The sequence below is a fragment of the Plodia interpunctella genome, chromosome 18 (genome assembly GCF_027563975.2).
Source record: "Plodia interpunctella isolate USDA-ARS_2022_Savannah chromosome 18, ilPloInte3.2, whole genome shotgun sequence".
Taxonomy (NCBI): domain Eukaryota; kingdom Metazoa; phylum Arthropoda; class Insecta; order Lepidoptera; family Pyralidae; genus Plodia; species Plodia interpunctella.
In genome coordinates, this window is record NC_071311.1 from 6,385,178 (window position 1) to 6,405,458 (window position 20,281).

General features: G+C 34.8%; 4 protein-coding genes across 19 annotated transcripts in view; 1 reads left to right on the forward strand and 3 right to left on the reverse strand.

Annotated features, from left to right (window-relative positions):
- Positions 1 to 1,947, forward strand: part of HnRNP-K (Heterogeneous nuclear ribonucleoprotein K) — a 28,365-nt gene extending 26,418 nt beyond the window's left edge. For 8 of the 9 annotated variants that reach the window (XM_053758839.2, XM_053758845.2, XM_053758843.2 and 5 more), the window contains 2 exons: positions 724 to 815; positions 1,488 to 1,947. In XM_053758839.2, the coding sequence (XP_053614814.1) occupies positions 724 to 772 (49 nt within the window). In that variant the 3' untranslated portion in view covers positions 773 to 815; positions 1,488 to 1,947. The remainder of the gene's footprint in view (positions 1 to 723; positions 816 to 1,487) is intronic. The other variant, XM_053758842.2, reaches the window with a different exon arrangement.
- Positions 1,948 to 2,592: 645 nt separating this feature from the next.
- LOC128677830 (uncharacterized protein) lies at positions 2,593 to 5,579 on the reverse strand. Of its 2 annotated transcripts, none has more exons than XM_053758955.1 (3): positions 5,457 to 5,579; positions 3,987 to 4,170; positions 2,593 to 3,298 (listed from the first exon to the last, which is right to left on the reverse strand). In XM_053758955.1, exons 2-3 carry the CDS (start codon positions 4,158 to 4,160, stop codon positions 2,678 to 2,680), a joined length of 795 nt encoding a protein of 264 aa, XP_053614930.1. In that variant the 5' UTR covers positions 4,161 to 4,170; positions 5,457 to 5,579; the 3' UTR covers positions 2,593 to 2,677. The 2 variants fall into 2 exon arrangements, with proteins under 2 accessions (XP_053614930.1, XP_053614929.1); XM_053758954.2 differs by lacking the exon at positions 5,457 to 5,579 and adding an exon at positions 4,284 to 4,466.
- A 427-nt stretch (positions 5,580 to 6,006) lies between these two features.
- The window catches only part of Dab (Disabled), a 29,260-nt gene continuing 14,985 nt past the window's right edge, over positions 6,007 to 20,281 (reverse strand). For all 7 annotated transcript variants that reach the window (XM_053758876.1, XM_053758875.1, XM_064436542.1 and 4 more), the window contains 12 exons: positions 20,046 to 20,215; positions 19,678 to 19,771; positions 18,446 to 19,472; positions 17,846 to 17,995; positions 16,931 to 17,036; positions 16,238 to 16,406; positions 15,604 to 15,764; positions 14,859 to 14,932; positions 13,915 to 13,996; positions 10,781 to 11,020; positions 10,126 to 10,236; positions 6,007 to 9,686 (listed from right to left, as the gene is read on the reverse strand). In XM_053758876.1, the coding sequence (XP_053614851.1) occupies positions 9,419 to 9,686; positions 10,126 to 10,236; positions 10,781 to 11,020; positions 13,915 to 13,996; positions 14,859 to 14,932; positions 15,604 to 15,764; positions 16,238 to 16,406; positions 16,931 to 17,036; positions 17,846 to 17,995; positions 18,446 to 19,472; positions 19,678 to 19,771; positions 20,046 to 20,215 (2,652 nt within the window). In that variant the 3' untranslated portion in view covers positions 6,007 to 9,418. The remainder of the gene's footprint in view (positions 9,687 to 10,125; positions 10,237 to 10,780; positions 11,021 to 13,914; positions 13,997 to 14,858; positions 14,933 to 15,603; positions 15,765 to 16,237; positions 16,407 to 16,930; positions 17,037 to 17,845; positions 17,996 to 18,445; positions 19,473 to 19,677; positions 19,772 to 20,045; positions 20,216 to 20,281) is intronic.
- Positions 6,619 to 20,281, reverse strand: part of LOC128677784 (UDP-glucose 4-epimerase-like) — a 41,423-nt gene continuing 27,760 nt past the window's right edge. The window contains exon 9 of the mRNA XM_053758881.1: positions 6,619 to 6,628. The gene's annotated coding sequence lies outside the window, so the exon portion shown is untranslated. The remainder of the gene's footprint in view (positions 6,629 to 20,281) is intronic.

The window sequence follows — 20,281 nt, forward strand, 5'->3', positions numbered from 1 at the left end:
CATCAACTTGTTTTAATGACTGATAGAAATCTGTTTGAATCATTGTTCGTGTCTCAGCGTGGTTTAGAAACTGTAAAATATGTTATTGATTGACGCATGCATACCAAATGCAGTCGACGTGATGTGAACAAATACAATCGTCCGCAATCACGCGTTGACGTTGGAAAGTATAAGTTTATAAAACTGCTTTGACGTTAACGTGTATTTGTATGTATATTTCACGCTAAATACCGTGTCCAAGCCGAATATAATCGGATTATTAATAAAATGTTAACACTTAAAATGCATTTTGCTTAAAGTCTCTATGGCGCTATCAGTTTTTGGCCTGGGATGAAATTTAGTGTTCAACATTTTAAGGCCCACTTGTACGTCTGATCGGGTTAAAGGAACAAACTTATCTAGTCCGACGGGCGTCGCTAATGTTGAATAAAATGACATTTCTAATTGAGTTTCGAAAGTTTCCAGTTCGGATGAAGTATTTTAACTTGCAGACTGCTAACCCATCTAATCTTGCATGAGCCGCACTAAATTAAAATTGTTGATCTCGTAAACATGAAAGTGGGCCTAAACGATAGTTAAAATAAAAATTGTTCTACGATCTGGCAGTTAGTAAAAAGCTTAATTCAATATTTCGCCATTGTGATATGATCATTAACCTCGTTGTAGGACTATCGATGTTACTACCATTACTAACACGCATTGTTTGCATTGTTTTGACGATAGAATGTTTGAAGAGTTCCCTGAGTTGGCCCCAAACAAAACTAAGGTTTAATTCAATGCTAGTTGATCATTCACTGGCCCCATGCGACGACAAGGTAAAACACGACGTTTTGTACCTATCGAGTGTTACTATCATTATTTGGTCTTACTATCTTAGAATTTGAAACTCATTATGGATCATTTACTCATCTCTATATAGTTCGTTACTGTTCATGGAATATTTATATCATTTTATTATGGGTTCATTCCTCGGGATTATTTGTAGTTATTATTAGGTTCCATAGTAGTGTATATCAATTTAACTTTTCGCATTTGAATTTTAGTTGTAACAATATGTTTTATTATTTAATAATTTGGGTGAACTTTTTCTTTTGTCACAAGTTATGACGAGATTGTAATTTTATACATTTTGATAATTCTAGCTTGTAATATAATTATTCATATTTTATTACAAATGTTGCGGTGACGAAAGGAAAAGTAAAATATATGTTTGTTGAAATAGAATTTTGTGAATAACAATATTTCTAGGTCCATCAACTAACGGGCGTCGGTCGCGGCGCGTTGTATGGAAGACTAGTGATTTTGTTGTTTTGATTTGCTATAACAAGGAATCACTAATCTGCCTACAAAGCGCTCGCACTCACTTCAGATCAAGACTTCCTCACGCTGCTCTCCTGTCGCATCATTTTTACTAACTTGTAACTTTTATATTCATTTTACATTTTCACCAGATTTGACAGATCATAATATTTTAATTTTTTCTACAGTGTGCACGAGAGCAACCCACACCTTGGTCGCGGGAACTACTGATTTCGGGCGCGCGCCGCGGTTCTACCGTTATAACACATAAAGCTTTACATTACCACCTCATTTTAATAAACAGTGTTTATCATGTAATAGAGGCTTTTTGATTCCATAGAGGTCGCAGAGTTGCTAGATGATTTATTTATGTAATAATATTAATAAGGATATCATGTTTCTGCTGGTAGTTTCAAATGGATCTAACGTAATATCAGCCCTTAATAATACGAACTGTTTATACAACTCTCGTGCCTCGTAATAATATTGTATTCAGATTGGGTATTTGGTAACTTTAATGTTGCATTTATTTATAATGAAATAAGACGTATTCAACAAAGATTGTGTCAATAATTTACTCACAATTTGTTACATCGATATATTTTTAAGTGAATAGATTATAGAAGAATAAATAGTTTATTTTGCGAATTTGTTTTTTTATAACACCCACCCCTAAAAGAATCAACTGGGGAACAATCAATTTACGACGCATGATTGGATTTTCTAACATGGATTAAGAAAATTAAACATGAGTGTGGAATGATATAAACGCTACGCACTTTGTACTCTAGAGATTTGCATATTTCCAAGAGCATAGGTGTTGTTCGTGATTTCTAATGAATGTTATATTCTTGGTCGGATTACAGTTATCAGTTGTTGAGGTCTTTCCTCTCTACTATCTTTATTATCTGTGGGGTCTTAGCTCTATTGGACGTTCATTTAAAAAATCCTCTTCGCGTTATCGGCAGGATCTTCTGGAATAAAAGTTTACAGAGATCCCCTTGCCAATAAATATAAAAGGTGGGGGGTAAGAAATGTTAGGTTTTTAGGGATCTAAACTTCTGAACCCTTATGTTTCATGTATGTCATAATCTGTAGCTTGGTGAATACTGGGGATTTGTAGAGTAGTATAGAAATCTGCTAATTTTACTAATTGAACGAATGGGATAGTTCTTTATTGCACCTTTACAGAAGAAACAAGTTATAACCTGGTAATTAAAGGAATCTAGGGAATTTCTAGAGTAAGCCATACAGCTCAAGGGGTATGTATGTTGCTAGGAATAAAACACTTCATTACAAAGATGACGAAATTTATATTAATTAGATATACATAAATATTTCCTATTTCTCAGATAACATTGACTTTAAAGCTCTATTCTTAGATTACAACATTTTTTGTTTTAACTACAGTATTGACAGAGGAAGTTTCCACTAAATTAGAATTGTTGGTGGCATGGAGTTGCAACAACTCATGAGGCTTATCTAAAATAAAAAATACATAAACGAGAGGTATTAGAACTCCCAAAACCAGAATACAGCTTAATAAATGATACCACTTGAGTCCAAAATCTGCACCTTGTGAGGTCAACTGCTTCACAACCACCGTCTCGACGGTATCTTTACTTTTGTTTCCAGGCAAAAGCTGAGTGTCCTCTGTGACAGGCTCCAGAATTTCATTGTCAGTGAATGGAATCACTGATGGTGCTAATTTACTATTCAAAACAATTTTGTTATAATCAATTTCACAATCGTCACTTCCTTTAGCTAAACTATCATCTTGTACATTATTGTGGGCCCCTCTGTTGTGTAAGTTTGGATATAGATCTTGAAAAAGTGAATTGTTTGGTATCTCTTTAGAAGTAGAAGGCACAGGATTGAGAACCTTTGTTGGCATTGTTTCTGTTAAAATGGAATAGGGTGTAACTGGTACCTTGATTGTCCGTCTTGCAAATATTTCATTATCCTTATGTATGTGATTTACCCTCTTCAGTTCTGAAATCTAAAATTACATATTTGTTAATGCTACAAAATCTTGATATTTGTCTATATTTACCTAGATAATATTTGATAGTGGTAGATAGAGATAATACATGTATATTGCACTTCTGGAATATTTATTTAAAACATTATAGAAACAATATTTTAATCTTCATAGATCAGTTTAATTGCTGCCATTTCTATAAAATACACTAAAAACATTTACACAATAAACTCTGCTTTATTATGACATGAGATGCCTTGTTAGTGTATATTTAATCACTATAGCTTGTGTGACGAGCCTACTGCAACAACCTTATCCTATCAAATATACATATGTATTATAAATTCAAAAGCTTGTAAGCATGTAGGTTTGTTAATCTTTCAAACAAAATCTACTAGGTTGAATGTAACTTTTAAATTATTTTTTACAAAGTAAGAAATTAATAGAACACATCTGGAATGGCACATAGGGTCAAAATCTATCAAAAGCATTTTTTAGAAAAATAGACACTTTTCACTTAAAATCTTAAATTGTATAATATTTCTTTAAACTACTAACATTTCTGAATGACAACTGGGTGACCCGTAACGATCACGGGAGCGAAACCCTAGACGCAGCTAATACTTTTATAAATAAAAAAATAATATCACATTATTGATATGGCTTGTAGTAGGATATTTCAAGTTATACTAAACAAAATACTCACCGATGTATGAAATCGTAGTGCGATAGCTTGTAAAGAATCGTTTTCAAGCACTTGCGCTTCAATATAATGTTCTGGTGGTTTCATCCTATGTAGCTGTATCTGGGTTTGGTTTGTCAAGTCTTGATTATGATTAGACCCCATGTTATATATGACCAAATCATCTCCACTTTGCATTATTCGCGTCCTGCAGCAATAAAAAGTAATATTAAGTAAGAAAAATATTATTTTAACACGTAAACAACAAAGGAAGTACCATAAGATTTGAGTCTTCTTCCAACCTACTCTTATTAGTCTCACCTTTGTTTCATTTTCAAGTAAAATAATTAAATTGTTTGATTCTAGCATGTCCCAATGTAAATTGTACAGTATATCTGTATTTCATATAAATATAAAATGATTTTATGGATAGTAAAATTGTATAAAACACAGCTGTTAACTTATATCGCTTTGTTACAAAAAATAGTTTTGTTTGAACGTTTGTGGACTGACACATCACTTCATTCGTTGCATTTGTCATTTGTTTGACAGTGCTGACAGCTACTGTCAAGGGCAAAGATATTTTGCATAAAGAACTTAGTACTCCCAAACTGCCTGGAGCTCACGTATTTGCGACAACGCAATCGTAATCAGCCTGCGGCTGTCCAGTTTACTCTCATGCATTTGCATTACTAATACGCGTTTAATTTTATTATCTTGTATCAGCGAAACGAAAGATATATCTATTATAGTAATATGGTCGTAGACATCGTAATAACAGTCGTACCATGCGTAAAATAGGTGCACGCCTAACATACCAAAAATTAAATTATTGGGGTACCTAAGTTAAGGTTTATATGTTATCCTTGAGCGTTTGTTATAGATTCGGCTGTAATTTATAGCCTAGCTGATGTCAACTCTTAGAATGCTATTGCTGCCTATCAGTTGAAAGGGACCCCCCATCCCTTTAATCGCCACGCACGACATCCATGGGAAGATATGGAGTGGTCTTACTCTAAGTCGGGACTAAATACACCAAAAAAATGTCTGTCTAGGACTGTTTTAATTATTGTCATACGAACCGAGACCGTCGTAATCTCAACCTCTGCCATAGTTAGTCCATAAATTTCTAGCTACATATTTAAGTCCATAGTTTAGGCCTTTCCCAAGGACTTCCAAAAACATAAATTGGTTATACACTTGTACTTCTTAGAGATGTTATTTTATTAACACTTGTATAGTCATATAAGCATGACTTCTACAACTACCGCCAGCTATACTAGCAGTACAAGATACTTATTACTTACACGGCGGCTTTCTATACAAAGATTTTAAATTCCACACATTAATAAGCAAACACATATCACTCATAACATTTTACATGCAAAGTTTACTAACTGCGTCATTTATGGTATTTCCATTCTCACTGTTGGCATGACAATCATAACCTAGCAATATTTATCTCAATAGCGTAACCACAAAATATATTCTTACCTATATGAACTATTATCTTGAAATTAGCACAGCCAATTACAAAAACAATCCACCAATGCAAAATCCGTATTGCTAAACATTTATTTTTATATCGATTTATAGGCGACATCTGTCACAAAATGACTGAATTTATTTCTTTTTCTATTGTTTATCTTCTTTCTGGTTAGAGGTACTTGTGTAGGTCGGTAATAAATATGTGTTTATTGCTGTGTAATGGAGCGTTCGCGCGTGCGAAGTGGTTCACATACTTCAATGTAAAGTTTTTATACTGTGTCCACACAGCACAAACTTATAAGCAGAGCTTATGTCTGTGCCACAGTCGGTTTGGGACATGGAGCTAAATAATGTTACCCTAAAGCCAGTAGCTTGTAAAATCCATGGGTACGTAGGTACAGTAAAGATACTTCTGATATAGCTACGAGCGGTGAGCAACTTTCGCTCCGAAAGTTTTCAAATTTCGCGGTTTATATAGAAGCCGTCATTTGAAAAAACCATTAATTTTATTTGAGTCTTGGAAAATCAATAAAAATTGTTAAATTAAACAACATCATTCAAAATCATTTCGTTATAATTTTAATAATTCCGAGTATTTTACACAACAGTTACAGAACATAAATACCTTTGGTATTGCGCCGTAGAAGTGGTAATAATTGCACATAATTAATTTTCTAACTAATTTATGTACAAAAAATTGTTTAATACAAAACCTACATAACGTCACTAGGTATAGTAGGTATAGGTAGATAACAATAGTTTGCATGACTACATACGTTTATTACCTTGAAGTATATAAAATGGCTATGGATGTTTCATTGACAGGAAATCTGTAATAAGTTTTCGCATATAATGAATATCCACAATTTATAGATGAAGAAGAAAAAGAAGACGTACTTATACAAAATCAAAGTGAGAGTGATTTTATTGTAGGTAGTTAGTTATAATAGTTAACATTATTAATAGACATGATTCTATAAACATTATTTATCTTTACAGAGATATTAAACGTTCTTCACTGATATAAAACACAAAATTACGATCACAAAAATAAAAAATATCACAGAAAACATTAATTGAAATGCCATTAACACAGTTTAAATATTAAATCGAATGATTTCTAAATATTATTTCGATAATTTGATTCGGCAGCATAGTTTATTACAAGTGTTTTGATAGCCAAGTGGCAGACTGCACTCATCAAAAACCTGATTTGAAACATACTAGACAACTCGAAAAACCATAATGCAACATGGTTACATTCTTTAAGTTATGTAGGCAAGTGGACAAAAAGCGAAATCAAGTCATTTAATTATGTCTTTTAATTGACGCTAGGTGTATCAAATATTGCCGAAAAGCTATGCAAGTGAATAATATGTTTTAAATTAAACTGTTACTGTACGAGCTTCTCATTGTTAGTTCAATAAAATGAGAATTACTCTTACTCTTAGTGCTTCTATTACATATTCAATAAAAAAAAGAAATCTTAAAACCAGAATTAGAAAAAAAAACGATAATGTTATGTATAATAAATAAAACTTAAGTTTCGTAATTTTTAAATACATGAAATAAAAGTAAATAAAATCATTCAAATGGAAATCTTTTTTTTAGATTTATGATACTATTTTCGAGGCCATCCACACGTTCATAAAAATACATAAAGCTGATCTTTAGACGAGTTATATTGCTCATATTGCCTGCGAATTGTATTCATGAACAGTACTAAGAAATGTCTAAGTTAAATTACACAAATCATTTTTATGTTTTTATAGTATATATATAGAGGTAGATTAAATAATTTGGATAAATGGTTTGATTTGATTCAATATAACTTCCTAGATACATAGATAACTTTCACCATAAAAAATAATCTGCAGCGAAAATATATCTGATCTATTAGCAATGTTCCTGAATGCAACGCATACAAATGTAATATTCGTACACCATAGAAACACACGACGTCATTGCCATTAAGGTTACAAATAGTATTTACATGGCGATATCAACATTACCCTCCCGTAGCAAAATATTTACATTTTCAATAAAAAAAAAAAAATCCTACATAGTTTTGTGCCCAACTTTAATTATTGGTTCAGTTTGCAACAAGAAGAGAGAAGTATTGAAAATTGTTTCTTTTTTATTGAAATACATTTAAATTATAGCGTGTGTTCTAAACTAACACACTATGTCAAACTATGTGCTAAATTCGTACGTAACGTATAAAAATAGTGAAAAAGTTGGAAATTGTAATTTAACATTGCGTTACCATTAAGTATTATGGTTTTCAAGACCATCTTAGGATAAAGGTTATATGTTGTGTGCGAAATCTACTGTGCTTTCTATTGCTTTCGGTATAGCGAACCCGTAGTGCGCAAATGCCAAAAAAACTTTATTTTCATAATAAATGTCAATGAATACGAAAATTTATACCAAATCTTTTTGTCGGACTTGACATTTGTTTATTATAAATGCCAAATTAAATAAAAATAAAATTAATGTAATTGTTACGTTTTGTGATAAGGACAGAGTTTCGCTATTTTTTATCTAGAGTTATATATCGTCGACATAAGTGTGCCTTAACCATAGACATAACTTTATGGTCTCAACAAACGACATAATGAACTTTTGGAAGTCCAATAAAATACGACATGAAAGTACACTCCATTTGTAATTGTTTCACCTCTGACAAGACTATTAAAACGATTTAAATGAACGTCAAAGCTCATGGCAAAAAAAAAAATACAATTTTAGCTAAAAGATAATCAGTGGTAAAATAACTCCAAAATGTACATCCACATGATAGCAAAGATTAAATATTACATCACAGAAGCGTCAACAAAACTTCAAAAAAGGGCGTTGCTTATACATATCACAGGTTGCGTTTCAAGGCCTATACAAACTCGAACGCATTTCGTCCAAATTCATATATGTCTTAACATAATACTAGGGTGACAATGGTCAATGGGTATACAGCTTAACTTCGACTATGACTATACTAGATATAATATACTATACCGGCGTACTTCTATGACTTATTCTGGAAATATTAGACACAGATTGGAAAGGTTGAAATTCTATATTTAAATATAATAAATTACTTAAATATTTCGACTTACTTTTGGACTAGACTGGTAAGTAATTTTGCTAGGCAAGCGAATTTTATAACCTACAAATAAATGTTGTATTCGCTTTTAAATTTAGAATTCCAACCGTTCGAGGGAAGGGACCGCTAACAGATTCAGTATTAAGAGATCCAAGAATTATTCTAATTTAAATGGCAAGACCGCCTTGTCCGCTGTGTTCAGTCTGTAATATTTTTACAACCTTCGCAACACATGTACTCATTATATCGATTAGGGTGAAATAAGCATTATTAAATCGATATTTATTTTGTCTAATCAATCGATTCAGTTGAGCACATGTACAACAACGGTTCTAATAAAAACCTAATTGTCTATTCCCGGCCATGATATTTCTTAATTTAAAAATAACCAAATTTAATGCAAGAAAAGGCGAAGCGAATATCATGACTATATGATATACTCTCTTGTTTATAAAAAAAACCAGCGTCCCGACCAGGCTTAGCTTGGGTAAAACCTTAAAAAAATAGCCTATGTTATCTATCCCGAAGGTTTAGTCTATCTTTATGCCAAATTTCATCAAAATAGTCCCAGGAGATTTTGAGTTAATTTATTACAAAGAAAATTATTCCGCAATCATTAGTTACAATTTTGTCCTCAAGGTATGTAAAATATTGATTAAATGTTAGATATAGTCGAGATAGCAATAATATTTTTATCAAAACACACGAGATATTAAACAAAATTCAATTGAAAATGTAAATAGTAACAAACCTTGACTATAAGCATAATACACGGTCGATTTTTTTATAAACAAGAGGATTTTTATAGCGAAAATCAATTTCATAGGTCGGGTTATAGAGTTACAAACCGGACAGAGCGCTATGCTCACGCGTGGTCGAACCTCTGGAAGTCTGCGGGCCAGTTGTCCCTCCTGGCGGCTCGATCCGACCCCGTGCAAGCAAAAAACGCGTCTCCTTCAAACGGATCAGACTCTCTGGTGAAAATATTTACCGATTCCGACTTCTTTATGTCTCTATGGGCGGGTTGAGTTTTCGTTCTCAATGGCGGGACGTCGCTTTCGTCTTCTTCGGCTATCGAAGCGGTCCTGCCTCGCGGCGTGGAGATTGACGTGAAGTCGTCTTCGAACATGGATCTGAAATTCAATTGAACTTTATAAAATCAAAACTGACAAATTTATAAAATAAATAAATAAAATAATGTGTTTTTTATTTCAGATAATTCGACCTATAAGGACGAGTTTTATGACCTGTTCTTTCAGCCCGACCGACCTGAACTGATATTGGGACAGTAAATGACACCAGTTAGCTCCAGTCGTAATGCCTACCATTTTTGTCAAATTTTGGTTTCACCACATATCCCACGGAGCATTGTCATCTTCTATACTGGCACTAAAAGTTAACTAGCTAAAATCATAGCGTAAAAATATTGTCACTACCTATATTTGGATGATTTACATCATCATCATAAAAACATTGCCACTATGGCAATGTTTTTACGCTGGGCTTTGGGGCATCACAGTTCCGAATGAAACCTAAAGTGTGTAAAGGGAAGTAGTAGAAGTAGGGTGTGACCTGGGCGAGACGGAGTCGGAGTCGAAGCGGAAGCGCGCGGCGGGCGATGCGGAGTCTGCGCGTGCGCGCGCGCTCGGCGACGCGGCGCCCGCCTCCGCCTCCAGCGAGAACCTGGCCACGGGGGCACGGGGCATAGGGTCATCTTCTAATATGCTTATATATAGCCTATATCATATACAACTACGATACGATATCCCTGGTTGATTGTAGATCTCTTCATGGGATAAGTCTCCCATTACTATGTTTTTTGCAAATATTTCTTTCTTTCTTTCATATACAGAAAATTATAGCTTTATTAGGATAAGTACTGACAGCTTGCAACATTCAGTAGTCGTGATAGGACATTTACGGCGTATTACCGCTCTGGTCATTTTTGCGAGTGACGCCCAAAGCAGAGGTTTGTTCCCACCCGGGAATTATAGTTATTCTTGGTTTTTTTTTTTAGTGAATTCGAGATTGATTGACGTTATATTGTTCGCGAATAAAATGGATTACAGCTATCGTACTTATAAAAAAAGTACTACAAGTTACATTTTGGCATCACAATAAAAAAAAAATATTTCGAAAAAAGTCAGCTACGGTTTTTATCATCATAATATACCGCATAAAAGCAATAAAAATATACCTTTTTTTTTAAATATTATCACGGACTTACCTCGTCCCTTCCAAACTGGAATACGGCGCCCGCTTCTTAATCGCAGACGTTGGCGTGTCGTGGAAGTCGTTATCAAACGGCTCGTGGTGGTCCCTGTCGCTGGAGAAGCGGCCGGCGCGCGCGCGGGGCTCCCGGCGCGCGCGCCGCCGCAGCTCGCACTCGCGCCTCGAGCCCGCGCCTTCGTCCGCGTCCGCGCCCGCGCCCGCACGCCGCCCGGGCCAACCTAAAGTCGAGCCGTATCTGGGAATGTATTGAGAAATAATAGTTAACACTTTTGAGAACAGGTTGGATAAAATCTCCAAACTTCAAGACACGCACGCGTCAGCCTAATGAGCTGATAGCAAATAAAATAAATAAATATAATGTTGGATATGAATTTAAATAATGAGACCAAAAAATCTGATCTAAATTTTTTCATCTCATTATTTTAATTTAGTTTACAAATTTTGCTTTTTTTCATCTCGCACCATTTCAGTGTTCCATGAACTATCTTTTTATACAAACAATTGGTAAGTATGGCCTAAAATTGCATATAAGGTTCTATTCAAAGTTAAAGCCTCTCCATAAAGGGTTAAAAACAAATGATAAACTATTTGCAAAAGTATTTCTCACAAATTATTGAAAAAGAAATTACAAATAGTTACATTAGCATATTTTCACAATAAATTAATTAAAAAAAATAGTAATCAATTTGCCTCTCAAAAAGGTAAAAATACAACTGCTTCTATATTCTAAATTTTGAAAGAAGTTAGACAGTTATAATTAAATAAAAATAAGACTCTTGGGTGGCTTTTGACTGTGTTGTACACAATATACTTTTACAGTGCTATTGCAATACCTTTTAATAAAATTCCATTAATAACCAAACCAAATATTTGTGTATTGTTTGCAGATGATAATATTCATGTCAAGTAACAATGTGAAGATGACTCAGGATAATTTTGCAAATGGCAATTATACTAAATACTTTGAAAATTGTATTATATGGCTTAGTTAAATGACATACATCTTTAACAGTAAATTCAGCTAAAAATAAAAATAAATAAAGTAATCGAATTACAGAACTACATGAGAACTCGATATAAATATAATTTACATAAATTGGCGACACTAGAATAGAACAAGTTTTCGAAGTTACGTTTTTAGGTGTCACCGTCAATATTACTATTTTTAAAGAAAAATAAAAAAAAATTCAAGTTATTGCTATGCTATTTCAATGGCGAGGAACTCAAATAACTTTTATACTTTGGGTAACTCTTAGCATTAATTCTACATTTTTACTCAAGCACAACCCATAAGAATAGTGATTCAGAAAACATTGACATGTGTCTATATAATAGAAATTTGTTAATTTCTAAAAGAAAATGATAACTTAAATTCAATAATACAAATACACATACCGCGTATTCTAAACTTCATAGTATATACATATCACTTATTCAATCAGTACTTATTTATTGCATCTCAAATTGGGGCTGTGTAGCAAAATCAAAGCTTATAGAACTTGAGCGAGCCCAAGCTTGCCTGTTGAAGCTTATGTATTTTAAACCTTAACGTTACCGAACTCATATATTGTATGCTGAAACTAATGTTCTTACTATAAGACAACTTTATATTTTGCATTCAATTCTCAGACTACATAAAACCCTTAGTTATGACCGCAAACATACTACAAAAAGAAGAATTATAATTACTATAGACCTCTCTAAAACTGTTTTTGCGTCCAAACAAAACCTAAAATTATCAGAATATCTATATAAGATTATAAACAATAAGATAAATATATATACTAAACCTCTTATGCTTATCGTATAGCTAGGTATACGATTTTTCAATAAGCTGCCTACTTCTGCGTAAGCTGCGCATTTGCGTTACACGTATTATTATTGATTCTACACACACATACTGTAAACTATTAATTATATAATTCTTATGGGAACTTAAGTCGTAAATATCAAAATATGCAAAATCTATTTAATTAGCTATTTAATATTTAATCATGTGAACATTTCATTTCCATTAGTATACTATACATATGTGCTAAAATATTGATTTGCATTCATCATGACTTCCAATGGATACCAACTATTAAAAGTTCTTATGTGACCAGCATGCACAATTAATATAGTGATTGGCTATCCACAGCTATAATGTTTACATTGGTGTTTTGTTAAACAAGAAGATATAAAATAAAAGTAAATTATAAAAATTGTTTCCAAATAAGTGAGGAGACCATGATGATTAATAAATATTGTAAGTACCTACAACATATTTTTGCATACATTCAGTCAGTCAATGATGTTATCTAACTAAAGATTAAAATAGACATAACTATGCCAATAAGTACTATGAATGAAGTATTTAGGACTGTAAGTTTTATTTTCTTATGATACTATTTCATTTCTTTCTTAGTCTTCTTACTTTCCTCAAAGACATATTTTCCTGTTGGGTCTCTTGCCCTTTCTGTTTAGGAGTCTAGACATTGGCTTAGCTAAGCCAGTCCAGGTCATTTCATGTTGCTGTCTCGAAAGTAGTTTTATAAAATACACCACATAAATAATGGTTCCGCAGGCAAACATTTTATTATTAAAACATAAATGACTATCATGTTCATATTCACCATCTAACTCTCAATAGGTATAATATACTGCATGTGTTGCTGTTATTGGATGGATTCAAATTAGGTACTTAGGTTAATGTAATTACTACTTAATTTTATTGGAGTTGCCAATATAATTATTAAAAATATTAACAAAAATAACAAATCACGACACAAAGCATGCTTGACATGAATCTCCACAGTTTTATTTCCTCATGCCTGAAGATCGTGGTCATTACTTGTGGAATGAAACACGCACAGCGACAATATAAAGTCAATGAAAAATCTTAGTTTCAATATAAAGTCAAAATATAAAGTCGCTGCCTTGGCTAAACACTGGGGCAAAATGATGAAATTTGGAATATATGCATATAGTTATAAAGGTAGCAAGCATAAGTAGCTGTGAGCGGAGGCTGCGGACTACAGACTCACTTTTGGATTAAACTCACTTTAATATCAAAATCTAATTACATAAAAAAAAAATAATGAAAACTTATTTATCAAAAATTGCTTGCAATATCTTTATAAAATGTACCTTCTATCATTAGGGTCCTCGCTCTGCCTCAGTTCGGCCCTCCGCCTCGTCTCTCGCCAGCCCAACGAACCGTAATTTCTTTCTGTAATAAAACAACAAAATTTTATCTCACATACTCTACATAATTAATGATTATACATATATTACAAGAAGTTATAAGATCTTGTAAATTACTTGACCTGACCGTGGATCGAACCCGGGATCTCAAATGTAGCAGTCTGGCATGGAGACCATTGGGCTACAAAAGTTGTCTACTTCGACAATAATATTTCTATAAAATCAATATATTCTTACGTATATATACTTATTACGTTTTGTTAATTATTTTAAATATTATTTCAGTCAATACAGATCGAATAATCATCTTCCATGCTGGTCTGAAGACTTTCGTCTGCATACAATGTACTATTTCTCCTCCCATGCAACATGAAATGACAACACGACAGACAGTCGCGGAGGGCGACTGTTTTATCCCGCTAATATTATAAATTCGAAAGTTTGTGAGGATGTGTGTGTGTATGTACGTATGTTTGTTACTCTTTCTCAAAATTTACCGGATCGATTATTATGAAACTAGCGGCCCGCCCCTGCTTCGCTCGGGTAAAATCATATTTAAGAAAGTAGCCTATGTCACTTCGGATGATTACGTCTATCTCTGTACCAAATTTTATCAAAGTCGGCTCAATAGTTGAGTTTATTAATTACAAACAAAAATATACATCTTTTCTCTTCATAATACTAGTATGGATTTGGTACACAAATAGAATAGAACTTGGAATAACATATTCTCACGGGAGCGAAGCCCCGGGGCGCAACTAGTACTTAATAAATCCTGTGAAAGCTACGAAACGCGGACTATAGACAGATAGAAAAACAAAGTCAAAATAAATACTTTTAACACTACTAACTACTAACATACGAGTATAGTAATAAATATGTGATACCGTCTCGGCGCCAGCGCTGGTCGGGCCAGCGCTCCCGCGGCGACGAGCGCCCGGAGCCGCAGCCGTCGCTGTAACTGCAACAGATAATACGCCGCCGTTTACAATATTCTATATTATATTCTAATACAACACTAAATATGGATTTTGTATATTAGTATAGATCGATAGTATAAATGCGCAAGTCTTGTCTGTTTGTTCCGCATTCACGGCTCAGCGATTTTGATGGAATTTAGCATGCATTTAGTTAAAGACTACCCGTTAAAACATGGATACTTTTTGTTCAAAAATCAACATCCAAAAAACTTTAATGGGAGGTGAAAGTGTGGCGTTGGTAAACACGAGTCTATTCTACATGGACCAAGTTGCGGGTAAAAAGAGTATTTTTAATAAAAACAATAGTACAAAATGTCTTTGGACCAATGGCGGGTAAAAAATTTAATATTTTTATGTGGATTTATGTTTAAAACGTTGGATACGAGTATGTTTAAAACAAAAACATATACTTCAGGCTTGTATCACAGAAAACAAGTAGCATATAACATACATCTTATACGTGTGGCGTGTGGTCCCGTCCTAGATCGGATAGAGACACAGCTTGGAGAGTAGATAGACTGACAATAACATTCCCAAAGAGGGTCGAGCGATTTCACTCGAAAGTAAATTTTCAGAATTTATTAATTTTTATGGCGTCTCAGCTCCGAATGTAACCAGGATCGCAGAGATGGGAGAGAGAGATCATACTCACTCCTCCTCAGTGTGGTAGGAGTGTCGCGGCTTCCTGTGGCGCTCCTGGTCCCGGTAGTCCCTGCAGCGCGAGCCCCGGTAGTCCCGCTCCCGCTCCCGGTACCCGCGCTCCCACTCGCCGTCCCGGTGTCGGCTGCGTCGCTCCCTCCTGTGCTCCCTTTCCTGGTTAAAACATTTTACTATTATATTTTTTTTTCTGAAAAAAAAGAATTGGTATGTAGAGAGATCGAGTGGAAAAATAAGGGGGAGGCCTTTGCCGAGCAGTGAGACACTACACCTACACGCTAGATAAAAAAACATTAATAAAATCCGTGTACCATCCGTGTCTTTTTCATAAATACCTATGATTTTAAAGAAGTAAATAATACCCATATCCAATAAAATTTTATGATCGTACAGTACAAGCAAATTCTATTTTGGAATTCTTTACTAAACATATGTTGCTATTGAAATAATTGAAAGGATGAATATATCTTATTAAAGTACATATGCTTGCATGCACGTTACATATGCGTACATATATATATATATATTCAGTATAACAGACTTCTAAACAAGTAAAGCATGATCTGAGATTATTAGTTAACATAATACAAAAGTATAAACGATATGCAAGTTCCACAAACATAACTAACCTTGCTATCCCTTCGGTCCCGGCCGCTGCCAGAGTCCCGCCGGTCCCTGCCAGAGTCCCGCCCGTCCCTGCTGAGGTCCCGCTCAGATCGGTCCCGCTTGTCCCGGATTTTGTCCTTTTCTCTACCGCTGCCGCTGTCTAGGCATTCTCTTGAACCGGATGAGTTATGCCTGGAATTTTTACGGTATGATATATGTATATATCAATCAATACAATATTCTAAGGTGAAATTACTAGGCGTAAAGCGGAAAGGGGAATGCTCAAGTAAAAATTATTTTAACCAGGATACATACACATAGTCATACAGCACATACACCTACCCAAATGTATTGTAAACTGGCCGCTATTACCGCGCCATGGAGGTTCATTCAGGGTAACTTGATGTGCTGTTGGCTGCACGTATTTTATCACGTAAAGGTTTACGTGACAAAATAAATCGGCTCACAGGGAGTCCAATAATAATGTATGAAAATAGATAAAACGTTTAAAGTTTTAACGCAATTTAACAACAGCGAGGCCGATTCTTTTTTATTAGGGTAGATGACAAGGTCATTAAATTGTGTGTATAATTTAAAAAGTATATTAAACCTTCAAGTATATAGGTCACCGAAATAAAAAATATTCTGCCCTATTGATATATTCTATTACAAGCGTATAACAACCATAAACATGAAAAAAAGCGACAAGTATTTACCTTGAATCCCTGTCCCTGGAGCCCCTGTGCCGGTGCGCCGCACGCGGCACGGCCGCGGGCTCCTCTTCCCACGGCGACACGTCGCGGGAAGAGGACGATGTGTGCACTGGTATTATACATATGATAAATCATTTTATATCAAGTAACATACAAAAACAACATTTTTTTTCCCTGTCTTTATGCACTTATATGAAATGTTATTCTGGAGTGAATGTCAAACTAGTTTGACATTCACTCCAGAATAACAATGTTAAAGCATTTAGGCGTATATATTTTATTGTAAAAATAATTTGTTCATAGTTGATTGGGATTGTTTTGTTTGATGAACTTTATTTTCTTTTTGAATAAATATGAACGAAGCAAAACAACCGGGTACACATGCTGACCACTTCACTTATGTCACAAAGAAACACAACTGCACCGTGCAACGCAAGAACTGAGACTGACTCATTACAGCGCTCTTTATAGCCGACATAATACAGCGGTGGGGAGATAATAGGTGACATTTATGAGTCACTTGCCAATGAGTTTATAGAGACTACATTATAATATGAGCTGTTTTATCGACAATACTGTAGTTAATATTCTATGCAAAATTTATATTACAGTTAAAAATGACAAAGTTAACAATTTGAAAAATATTTCATCCATAAAGAGAAGTATATGACCAAGGTTAACTGGAAGACATCGCTTTAGCGATAAGTCCACCTTTGTGTCTATTTAGTCTTTGTGTCTACTTTATGTTTATTTATTAAGATGTATAACAGTGCCAAGAAAAGCTTAAGTATATTATACTATCAACTAAGTCGACATTGTTCTTATTGTTGTAAATAAATAAATAATTTGTATTGTGTTTGGTATTTATTTTCTTTATTAATTTTTGGTGGAACAAAGAGAATATATATATATACATACCTATGTGGTCCTGGGTCCGGAGGCGGGGCTCCGAATCCCTGGAGTCGGAGGACCAGGGAGACGCGGCGGCGCCCAGCACGGCCCACCGCCCGCTGCTGTTCCGGCCCCCGCCCCGAACCCCATGGGAACCGCGGCTGCATGGGAGTTTTTCTGGTAACAAGGAATTATATTCACATAAATTTTTTGGGCATTAGTTTTCATGAGAATAAATGTATATGTAAGAAATAAAAATAGTGATCCCTTCTGGTAACTCAGTTTAAATAAGTTTCTTTCAGCATTTCTTCTCAGCAGTGGTCGTTCCGAAATGCCAGTAGTTTATGGCTTGTTAAGAAATACTAGAAGAAATAAATCCGGGTGTTGGTCTAATTTTTGATTAAATGCTTTGATTTTAAATGTACATATATTCCATCCTCCTTTGCTTTTTAGGTTTTGATTTTGGTGCGAACGATGTCGTATAAGTGGGTAACAAATCGATCGATCAATTCTAAATGCCAATAGATACGATATTTAGAAGTAACCGAGCGTTAAAAATCGTTAAAAAATATCAAATCTTAGACAATCACAGATACTCAATCCCAGGTTCACCGACGAAACGCTTACCTTTCGTGTCCGGCGAAGATCCACTGGCCACGTCACTGATTGACTCGGTCGACAACCTCGCAGGCGGCTGCAACTTCCTCACGGGAGTCAGTTCTACCTGGACTTCCTTTTTCTCAATCTCCACTTTCTTCTCCTCTTCCCTCTCTTTCACTATCATCGGACTTTTTCTAAATGCATCCTCCACGTGTGAAAACGACAGAGAACTATTGTCTATACAATCAAAGAAATCAGAATTGTCAAAACCGTCAGATTTCTCATCGGATTTCTTTCTTTCTTTAGGAACATCTGGAGGCAATGACTCGAATTCGTCTTGAGAAGGCTCAGTTATTGTTATTTCTCGTAACGCAGCGTACCTATCGTTATGTCGCTGCGTTACGTGTGTAAATTCACTAGTGTCTTCCTGTTTCGATTCCACATTACCATTGTCTCTTGGCGAAACACTGCGTCTAGATTTTTCTGTTGTGTCTATTTGCAAAGTTTTCATAATAGATTTGACATCTTCAATTTTAGCTTCTATATGTGTCGGTTTTGGACTGACGGAGTTTCTAAACATATTGAAAGAATCTAAAGTTAGTTCGTCAAGCGATTTCAATGGACTTTTAGACATTTCTTTCGATTGAATTTCCTTTATTTGTTCTTTATTTTTCATTATATTATTTATAGCGGCTAGTTCTTGAGAGGTTTGTTCTTCCTTCTCATCTGAATCCTGTCTAGCTTCAATATCTCGGATGGGCTCCGGGTCTAACATAGATTTTGCTATAAGTTCTTGTTCTTGTATTTCTCTAAAAGCCGCGTATCTATCATAAGACGCATTGGCTTTTTTGTCGAAATCGTCGAAATTAGCTACGAAAGTGTCTGGTTCCGTGGTAGGGGCGAAGTTGTCTTCGAATTGAGTTTGAAATTCGGCGATAGGTGGCGCTGAAGGCGCTGGCTTCTCGGCTATCGTTATGGTCGAAGGTTTAGTAGTTAAGTTTGAGATTGTGGGTTTCTCTTTTTCCGTACGGAATGTTGGGTCTACGTTGATATGCTGAAAGGAGATATTTTCTTAATCAGTATTAGTTAGTACTATAATAGTGTTGTTTGAGACTATATATATTCATACAAATATATATTCATGAAAAGTTGTACCATTTCAAAATGCGTTTTTAAAGTAAACTTTTATTCTGATAGCGTAAAAACGATTCGTGATTTGCCTAGATTTGTTTGTGCGTTATTTGATAATAAATAGTTACCGCTCTGTCGTTATCGGCTGCCAAATATGATCTGAGGTATTCGGTTAGTTGAGGAAGTGTCATCGAAGACAACGTTGTGGCGGGAACTCGTAACCTGCAAACAATAATTGAGGGTTAGTTACTTTTTAACATTTTAGTTTTATCGAAAAGCAACTCGATAAAGATGTCCAAATATTTACATCGATATAACTACAAAGTAACTAGATGGTACAAACAGAAAAAACGCCAATGCATCGATAACTTTGAAGAATGTCCTATTTACACAAGTATCTATTTGAGGTATAATGTTATTACCATATTTTCATTTTTTTAAAATGCTTTAAAAATTACCAATGATATTATTATATTGTGATAGTAAAGCTTCTAACCTGTGAGCCAGTTCGTCCATGGTACAAGTCAGGAGTTGACTAAGGGTGATGTCAAACCTCCTCGCGGCGGGGAGGGGCGGAGGCGCGGGGGTGAGGTACTCCTCCTCGCTGCTGTTGGTGGCCGCGGAGGCTGACGCGGACGACAACCGGGGCTTCGTGCTTCGATCCGCCTGTGGAAATGCATTCAACATTCTTGGACATAAACTCAGATGGCGAAAAAATAAAAATATCTTCTT